At 46.5% G+C, this 10,326-nt stretch overlaps 1 protein-coding gene across 1 annotated transcript; it reads left to right on the top strand.

The window, feature by feature from the left end:
• The first annotated feature begins 910 nt into the window (after positions 1-910).
• On the top strand, positions 911-6,485 carry LOC125747267 (RNA-binding protein 15-like). The gene has a single exon (XM_049022268.1). It carries the CDS (start codon positions 1,103-1,105, stop codon positions 3,602-3,604), a length of 2,502 nt encoding a protein of 833 aa, XP_048878225.1. The 5' UTR covers positions 911-1,102; the 3' UTR covers positions 3,605-6,485.
• The last annotated feature ends 3,841 nt before the right edge of the window (positions 6,486-10,326 follow it).

The following is a 10,326-nucleotide window of genomic DNA, read 5'->3' on the forward strand; positions in this document are numbered from 1 at the left end:
CAGCTTTATCGCGCTACTGTGTCTGTCTTTATTCAGGTGCAGTTTTTAAGTTAAATGAATTATAAATGCCATATCTGGATAAATGACCGATTACAGCAGAGGGAAGCCACGCCTAGCTATTGTGCTACTTGCCAGCACACATAGATTATAGTAAAGTGTCTTTATCAAATATCACTCCCTCCCCCCTCCCAGAGACTCGCCGAAAACACCTAATGTTAACAAACTCTGTATCATTTAAATTTAACGAAATCCATTTCAATTTGACATTTTTTTGTGCATTTGGTTTTGCAGTATCGGTACTCTGCGTTATTCTCCTGCTGCTACTTCACAGTTATTTCAGTAGTGTTACGTAAGTACACAAGATAGGTACATTACAGTACTGTGCTACAGGTCCATTATCAATTTAAGAAACAGATAAACGTTAAGGAAAACTGCCTCCGCTTATTTATGTAAATAATATCAGTGAAGCATTATTTTGAAATTTGTTTTTTATATTTAAATTTACTGGTCAGAACCATTATACTTTGTCACATTGGTACAATAATATAAAAATCAACGAACAATATGGGGCAATTATTTATACACTACGTGAAGTCAAACTGAGTATTTCAGTTAAGGGCCAAGAACACAGTCTGTTGATTTTTAAGGCAGGAGTTCAGCTGAAACTTGCCAATGGCGATTATTGATGTTTCCGTTTGACTCTTTCGTTGCATCGAATCAAATGTACAGCGATGCTAACAAACACTACCACAACAACCCTGGGGAGACTTTGAGCCAAAATGGCGGGTACTTCTCCGGCCAAATGAACTCGTCACCTTCAGACTTTCCCATGGAGACGAGTCGGAGTATTGAGTGACACATGGCGTGACCAATCGTGGAGCGAGGCATTCCCGACGCTGCTACTCTTGACCAGTAACATGCGGAGGGTGGGATTATTCATGTACCGCTTCAAAATGGCGGATGCTGTTACTGTGTGAGACGGGGATAGTGAGTGGGGAAAAATAACTTAAGTAATTCGTGCAACGGCAGTCAAAAGTTAATTTATGCGAATGTTAAAGTATTGAGTTCTTTACTTTTCCAAAGTGGGATTACGACTGTAAAAATGAAAAGCAAGGAGCGGTCGCCCGTGAAGAAGCGCTCGCGGACGTCGGACGATACCCGAGACAGAGGAGGAAGCCACCCGACCAGTAAGAAAATGGGGACTCATTCGGTTTCGGGCGGCGGCAATGGCGAGAACAGTGCGGCTAAAGGCGAGGGGAGTTCGGCAAGAAGGAGCTTAATCGCCGAAAAGAGGGAGGGCCGCGATTTCGACGGACACGGCTCCAGTCGGGTCGGCAGCAACGGAGCTGCTAGCTCGAGCGGCAGGAACCACACCAGCCTCGCGCTGGATCCCAGTGCCGCCAGGAGCAGTTCGCGTGGGGAGCCGCGGCCTCCACTCGCCAGCACGGAAAGCGAGTACAAAACTCTCAAAATAAGCGAACTGGGTTCGCAGCTGAGCGACGAGGAGATCGAGGATGGCCTCTTCCACGAGTTCAAGAAATTCGGGGACGTCAGCGTGAAGATCAGCCGGATAAATGACGAGAGGGTCGCGTTCGTCAATTTCCGGAGACCCGAGGACGCTAGGGCGGCCAAGCATGCCCGCGGAAGACTCGTGCTGTATGACCGCCCTCTGAAGATCGAAGCTGTGCTCCTTAACCGCAGGAGAAGTCGGTCTCCCATCGAAAAAGACACATATGTCCCTCTTTCTGCACACAGGCATTTGCACACCCAGAGACCGTTATCCCCCACCGGGCTTGGATACAGAGACTATAGGCTGCAGCAGCTAGCACTGGGTCGTCTCCCCCCACCTCCACCACCACCTCTGCCCAGAGACCTGGAGAGGGAAAGGGAGTTTGTTTTCTATGAAGCCAGGGCACGCCCTGCATACATGGCTGAGCGGGCGGCATACAGGGAGGAGGACCTCATTGCTCCTGAAGATGACCAGAGGGCCAACAGGACGCTGTTCCTAGGCAATCTAGATACCTCTGTGACTGAGAGTGATCTGAGGAGAGCGTTTGACCGGTTTGGAGTGATAACTGAGGTGGACATCAAGCGGCCCACCAGGGGGCAAAGCAGCACCTACGGCTTCCTGAAGTTTGAGAATCTGGACATGGCACACCGGGCCAAGATCAGCATGGCTGGCAAGGTGGTGGGCCGCAACCCCATCAAGATTGGCTATGGAAAGGCCACACCCACCACCAGGCTGTGGGTTGGCGGCCTCGGGCCCTGGGTTCCCCTGGCAGCATTGGCCAGAGAGTTTGACCGCTTCGGCACCATCAGGACTATTGACTACAGAAAGGGAGACACGTGGGCTTATATTCAGTACGAGAGCCTGGATGCCGCTCAGGCTGCCTGCACCCACATGCGCGGCTTCCCCCTTGGGGGCCCGGACCGGCGCCTTAGGGTAGACTTTGCTGACACTGAGCACCGTTACCAGCAGCAGTTCCTGCAGCCGCTGCCTCTGCCGCACTACGACCTTGTAGCAGAGTCCTTTCTCCACCGTGCTGGTCCAGAGGCTCTGAGAGTCAGAGAGAGGACCCCACCGCCACTGCACTTCAGGGAGCGAGAGCTGTATTCTGCTGCTGAGTGGCCAGGTCCAGCTGCCCGTGAGCGTGTGCGGGTGGCAGCCCTTGAGTCCCTGGAACACCTGGAGCGTGAGCTGCAGAGCCGCGACGCCGCCCGCAAGCGCCGCCTCCAAGAGGACAGTCGACGTCTGGAGCATTCCCCAGATGGCGGTGAGCGTGCCCGACGGCGGCGGGCCCCTTCTGCCGAGCAGAGCCCCGAGGGGAGCAGCCGAGACGGGGGCCGCTATAGCGACTCAGAGCGCCCCCTGCGCCCCGACAGACTTTCACCAGCCAGAGAGGAACGTGAACCTGTGGAAAAGAGGCCGAAAACCCAGCGTCCCACAGAGGCATCTTCAGCCACACCAGCCGGATCGTCTGGCACTAAGCGCAAAGTCAGCGGTACCAACAAAAGCCCAGCTAAGAAGGAAGAGAGGGTGGAGCAAGGCTCCTCCAGGGGGGCACAACAGGCAAAGCAGGACACTGGAGGAAAGCTGACTTTGGCCTGGCAGGGCATGCTCCTGCTGAAGAACAGCAGCTTCCCATCCAGCATGCACCTCCTCGATGGGGACCTGGGTGTGGCCACCAGCCTTCTCCTCGACAGTGCCACGGGCAGTCAGGTGGCCCAGCTGAAGATCACACAGCGTCTCCGCCTGGACCAGCCCAAGCTCGATGAGGTGTCCCGACGCATCCGGGCAGCTGGGCCAGGTGGCCACTCCGTCCTGCTGGCAGTCCCAGGCGGCTCAGAGGATGGCTCATCGCCAGACCGGGCTGCCTCCACTCAGCGGCCCCTGCGCAACCTGGTCTCGTACCTCAAGCAGAAGCAAGCAGCCGGAGTCATCAGTCTGCCCGTGGGCGGCAGCCGTGACAAGGACAACGCGGGTGTTCTTCATGCCTTCCCTCCCTGCGATTTCTCTCAGCAGTTCCTGGATTCCTCAGCCAAAGCTCTGGCCAAAACGGAGGAGGACTACCTGGTCATGATCATTGTCCGAGGGTCATCCTGAAACTGGGGAGAAGGGGGCGAGCCTTGTCCTGTATCACAGCACTGCATGCACTCTTCTGTGCATTTTGGGTTATAGTATCATTTTTCCAAGCCGCTCAATTGTTAAATTACTGGTTTAAGAATAATAGCAAGTCGGCTTCCATTACTGTCCAATCAAGGCATTTGAAATGGATAATAGCAATTACAACCAGAAACCTTTTTAGACGTTTCAAAGAAGTCAATGTCACTTAAATGTAAGACCCTGCAGTTTGGTATATTCCAAAAAAGCGAATAGTCATCACAGGTGTTTAGTGGAAAACAAGTGTATAGTTGCAAGCCTGTTTCCGCATGTCTTTATTAAGCTGAACAGTTATGATGCTGAAAGTCTTTGATATAACTGCCCTTTACAGGTTCTTAAATTTGGTGTTCAAGCATTAATACGGCTAGAAACATAGACTGACATAGACGTAATGAGCCAGAGAGAAATTGTAATACTGCACATTCATTACAGGATTTTTTTTATTTTTATACAAGTACATCTTATTAGGAGGTCTTAGTTATCGTAATGATTGTCTCTCCCAGAATGCATAGATTACTCCGTTTTTCCTGTAGGCTAGCCATTCTGTCCCATAAGGCTGTACGTGCTGGTTCTCCTGTTATTGTCATGGCCATAGGCCATTGCTGTCCACGAGTGAATGTGTGACTCTGTACACTCCTCCTCATGTGATCGATGAGACAAAAGAGCAGGTTCCAGACACAGCACCTGAGTGAAGTAAGTGTAAGAGCAAAGTGAATTTTTTTTAATGTTTTATATATTTTTTTGCTAGGATGATTCCCATATCTGATGCGCAGTGCAGTGTAAAATTTCATGTCAAATTACATTCAGTTTTAAGGTTTGTTCACTTTTTGAATGAGTCAGGTTTTGGGGAGTCATTAAAATTGTTTAGGGATTAAAGGGGTTTTCAAATTTCTCTCTGAGTAGCCAATCTCTATTATGATTGACTTGATAGACCCCCAGCTCAGCTTGTGATTACCACAGACCACCAAGGGCAGGTATATGGCACAGCCTTCTGATTGAGAATTCAGTGAATGGTTGTGATCCTCCGTTCTACAACTTGAAAATGGAAAATGTTTATGGAATGAATCAAATTGATTGTTTTTGTAAATGATGGTTCTATATAGACCAGGGATATGAAATTTCCTGTGTGTCCAGTGGTTTTCCATTTACCTGTCATTCGTAATCGACTTCCTATTTAAATTTTCTGCCTAAATACGTGTATGAAATATTTCCTCAGAAATATAGCAGCAAGCAAAAGATATACTTTGATAACTGAAATAACAAAATTTAAAGGCAAATTTCAGATGAGTCAGGGAATTTCTGCGGAGGTTTCTGTCCTGCAATTGGCAGCTCTGCTACTAGGTGGCACTGTCCCATACAAGTATTTTGAGTGAATCCCACGGCTCATATGTTGCGAATGAAAGGTTGCTTGGAAAACCCACTTATTTTTGCTGCAAAACATGTTCTTTACATACTTGCAACTCACACAACTTTGTGTTGACTGTGCGTTGTAGTAAGGCTGTAGTAATAGTTAAAGGGCATCTTGTCCTGCCTTAGGAGGGCTGAGGACTCTGCAAGTTTTGTCTTCCAGTGCTCAGTTTGTTGTCAGGCATGTGGACAATAGCATTACCCGTAAGGGTGAATAGTTCACTATTATTTTGCTAAAATTTGTACTTAATATGTTTAAAGCTGGCACACAATAAAAACTCAGACCCATCAGCCCTTCCGAAGGATACATGCATATCCCTAGTCCACAGGCAAGCACTGGAAGATTTCAGGGTGAAATCTGAGAGAGCTGTAGGAATTTCATCAGCCAGTGTGTCACTGTCTTCTGATTATGTGCCACCTGGTGTCTAAGAACCTTCATTTCAAATTCCTGTAAATGTAACCTCCATTGAAGGTTAAAAAAGTGCAGCGTCATCTGCATATTAGTGAATTTTAAAGTCTTTTTGTTATGGCCGTATCTGTGCGCAAACAAAATTCTCAATTCCCTCACAGTGGTACTTGTGCGTGTGTGTATATATGTATATAATTTTGTTTACTGTGTATCAGATCAGCAGTCACATAAACAATATGTGTTATGTATGATACTGTTGCCCCAGGTTCATTTGGCTTCTTTGCACGGACCACGCAATTTGAGATAATGAGGGGGGCTGGTTAATTTGTGGAGGGGAAGACTGAACGTGTCCTCGGACCCTAAACTGCAATGAAATACGTGATCAAGTGGCAGATCAGCCCGTTGCCTGGGTCTCCATCTGTGGCAGCGGTGATGCCTTTTATAATATCCAGAAGAAATTGTATGCTTAAAAAATACATATATAATCTAGGGCTGTTCGTTGCTTTCGGTATTTACATTTGTCAGTAGGGGATACGATGCTGTTCAAAATTTTGTGATGTACTGATGTTAAAGTGGGGTTTCGGAGTTGTCTGTAACCGAACTCTGTTGTGTTAAGGGATATATGTATTCCTCATGCAAAGCACTCTTCAGCTTCTCGTAAGGATTGCCGCCACTTCATCTGGGACGTCCAGTCGGCTCACAGCGGAGTCACCAGGAAGCCTCTAGCCATGGTGGGAATGAGGGGTTTTCCGTTTTACTGTTAGCACATTCCCCTTGGGGGGACAGCTAAAAGTTCTGTAACTTCGTTTGTGGTGCCAATTCCCATGTGTTAAGTGGAAAAAAAATGACCTTTTTGCTTTGTGCTGTGTACGCCCGATTTCTGGGAAAAGGTTAAGGAATCACCTTCTGCATACCTCTGAGGAGTGGCTGTTGACACGGTGTGCTTTCGCACACTCTCGGTTGGTTTCAGTCTCAATAAATTGTGTTTCTTTTGAAGAAAAAACTAAATTTGTTTCTGCCTCGGAAGTGAATTGAAGACCTCTATGTTGAGACCTTTTGTTGTGTTGCGGCGGCATTGTTTCCGAGGGAAAGCGAAAGGCCCATCTTTGCAGCCCAGGAAGGAGAGGAATTCCTGAGCGTGGGAGAGAGCAGCCCTAGGAGCACCGCCCACCCTGTCCCCGTTTTGAGTCTCCATGTTCTGACGGATGTGGGGGTGTTTCCCGGCTGTGTGACCTGTGACAGGGAGGGGCTTCTGGAAGATGCACTAGGTTGGACCAGTGCTGTTGGTCCGACAATTGCTTCGCCTCCCAAGTCCCTGTCTTGTTCGGGTCAATGCAGTGCCTGACACGGAGCACCTGCTGCGTTGTTCTCTGTCCCGATTTGACCCCCCCCCCCCACCCTCCATTTTAAAAACCGGAGGAAGCAAATTCCAGGGCTGCGACCTCCCTTTGATTTCATCTGGGGCTCGGATGGCCCAGGAGACACTCAGGGAGAGTCCAGAGGCATTTATTCAGCATTCATCTCCTACATAGACAACATTCTGGAAAGAGGGAGTTGTGCTAAAAGCCAAGCCTTGTCACCCCCTTCTTCTGGAATTCAACCTTTTTTTTGGTTTGTTTTTTTAATGACAACCTTATAGTTGTTTCGGCTCAAGGAATTTTCATCTTTGGCTTTGGCTGGGTGGCCTGCAACCTCCACCACCACCGCCCCCTCAAAAAAAAAACAGTTCTTCATATGGTAGAGCCAGCTACACATATATTGTTAGAATGCTAGTGTCCCCCACCCACAGGACAATTGGGAAGATAATACCCTACACAGTATAGCTACCAAGCTAGTGGACCCCAATTCAACAGATATGATGTACTGATTTCTCACGGCTGCTTTTTATTAGAAGTATGCATAACAACTATAATTAGTTGCAGCCTGGGCACAGTTATAGGAATTTCACATTGTGATGCAAGTGGATTTGTTGAGAAGATTCAAGACTAGCATCCCTCGTCAGACTCTTCTTTCTCCTGCCTTGAGGGAACCCACAGCAGTGCAGGTACTGGGTATATCGGCTTCAGGTAAAAGAAGAAGCACGTTTATCCTGTAAGTTTTCCGCTGGTCCACAGGTAACGCAGTTGGAAAGGCCTCTAGGTATTAGGTGATAATGTTTGGCAGTGTCCAGTAATATTGACGTATAGGGTAGATGATGGAGTCCATCAATGTTTCACTGCCTGCGCAGAATGCTGATAGTTTGTCAGGCTTAATGATTAACAAATAAATGTGCTTTTTACTTGCTTTTAATCCCCACATGCATATATTCTGACCTCATTCTGCAGAAGTGTAATCAGGGGTGTTTGTCAAATGATAATGATGTGTGCATGTAATAAGTTCGTAGTTACGCCTGATATTCAGGTCATGGCTGTTCAGGGAAACACCATTGGTAATTTGGTTTTGTTCATTTAGAGATGACCTCTTAGTCAAGTAAGTGGCGTCTGAGAGATGAAATTATGCTCTGCCAGGAAGGCAAAGGAAATTTTTATAGATACTTGGCAATTCCTGCTAAACAGATTTTTCCAGAGGAATTTCTGTAACCCAGTCGCACTGACTTCAGGAGACACATCCTTGCTTTTATTGTGTAGATTTCAGTAGAGAGATTTCAGTCTAAGCATCACAGTAACCTTGTCATTCTGACTTAAGATGAGTTCTTATTCTAACCTTGTCACAGAGATTTCCCTATGTTGACCTCACTAGAGGAATCCCCCTGACCTCATGCTGACTTTATTAGATGAAATGCTGTGCCATTGTCAGGCTACCTGTGTTCTGTTATCTACATCATATGAATAACTATCTGTTTTGTCTCATTTAGGCTCCCAGGTGAACATGCTCCCTTTGTCATTACCAGGGTCAGGTCTTCCTAAGATAGTGCCAAACCACTTGGTAAGTACTCAGCCATTTATGAATGCAGAGGCATAGATATGTTTACCATGGTATAAAAAAAGGTATACATGTTATGCTGAAGGGGCGGCATGATGGTGCAGTGGTTAGCACTGTTGCCTCACACCTCTGGGACCCAGGTTCGAGTCTCCGCCTGGGTCACATGTGTTTGGAGTTTGCATGTTCTCCCCATGTCGTCGTGGGGTTTCCTCCGGGTACTCCGGTTTCCCCCTACAGTCCAAAAACATGCTGAGGCTAATTGGAGTTGCTAAATTGCCCATTGGTGTGCTTGTGTGAGTGAATGGTGTGTGAGTGTGCCCTGCGATGGGCTGGCCCCCCATCCTGGGTTGTTCCCTGCCTCGTGCCCATTGCTTCCGGGATAGGCTCTGGAGCCCCCCTGCGACCCAGTAGGATAAGCGGTTTGGAAAATGGATGGATGGCTGTTATACTGAAATAATACGCTAAGTCTGAGCTGTTCATCTTGTACATACAGCTCTGGAAAAAAATGAGACCACTCTATATTTTTTAAATATCAGCATTGTTAAATCCCGGTTTCTTCCTGGTTCTTCTGGCAGAAGGCTAAACTGTGAGGCAGGTTGCTTCTAGGCTTAAAATTTCTAAGACATCAGTAACAAGAACAAGGTGAAGCATGAGACACTGGAAACAATGAGAAACCAGCCAGGTAAAGGGTGGAAGCGACTTTCTAATGCCAGAGATGACTGTCAACTTATCCAATAGTGCCTCATGAATTCAAGGCTGATCTCAAGTGAACTTCAAAAGGAATGGGAAACATTAAGTGGTGTGAAGTGCACTGCTAGGACAAGTTCATAACAGGCTCCTAGAAGCAGCACTGTAGTCCCATAAAGTAAGGAAGAAGCCCTTCAATGAGAAACAGAGAAGAGCCAGGTTGGAGTTTACAAAAAAATATATATTTTACACAGACGGATACCCAGAAATTGAGAAATGAGTGAAACTAAAAAAATTTTACTGTGGTCTCTTAATTTTTTCCGTGACTGTATGAGTGCTTGTTAGTCATTTTTATATCCAGGAATCATTGTATATTATTCCATGTAATCATTTTTAATAAAGAGATTTTGTCAAGATATTAATTTCTTGCTTCTTTTTGTCATGGTCTGCTTACTATGCAGAGACTAAATACCACCTTGATTTGTTAAGTGAATTGAAAATTGTAAAACGAAAGCAAATCACACTTTTATGAAGTGCCAATGACAGCTACTTCAGGTATCAAACTTACTATATTATAAATACTAAAATGTCTGCACATGCCTGTAAACTAGGTCTCTTGTTTTCACAGAGTGTGTTCCTGGTTTTATTAGGCCTTGTAACACATGGGAAGAAAATACTGTACGCTCCTAGAGCAACTGGTATAGCTATAGGGCTAAAAACCAGCCAAGGCTTTGCCAAAATGGCCCCATTTATAAAGTTTCTTTTTCTGTGGACTCCATGCCCCATGCAACTGATTTTTATTATTTTTTTATTACTGATTGTACAGCAACTTTTCTTTTGTCCCGTACAACCTAATGAATGCAGCATGCTGAGCCACATCCAGCTACATTCCAATCAGTTACCTCATGGGGTCAGTTTCAATACCCCATAATGCTTTGCTTTGCTGCATGCTGATGAAACTCCTTCAAACTATTGCACATTCTGAATAGGTTACATCCCACATTTTCAGATGAATTACTTTGTAAAGATGCGATCCATTGGACTGTGAGTGGGTAAGGTGCACAGGAACGTCAGAAAATGGGGAGAGCGTGCACACTGCAGTGAGTGGAGGTGACATTCCAACCCCCAAACTTGAAAGTGGAAGTTAATTGTTGTAACTGCCAACTTAGGGACAGACCTTTGTTTTTCAACATCACAACACATGCTTTTGGGTTCTGGAGCATAACTGCATTTCTTGTGA

The sequence above is a fragment of the Brienomyrus brachyistius genome, chromosome 8 (assembly GCF_023856365.1).
Source record: "Brienomyrus brachyistius isolate T26 chromosome 8, BBRACH_0.4, whole genome shotgun sequence".
NCBI lineage: Eukaryota > Metazoa > Chordata > Actinopteri > Osteoglossiformes > Mormyridae > Brienomyrus > Brienomyrus brachyistius.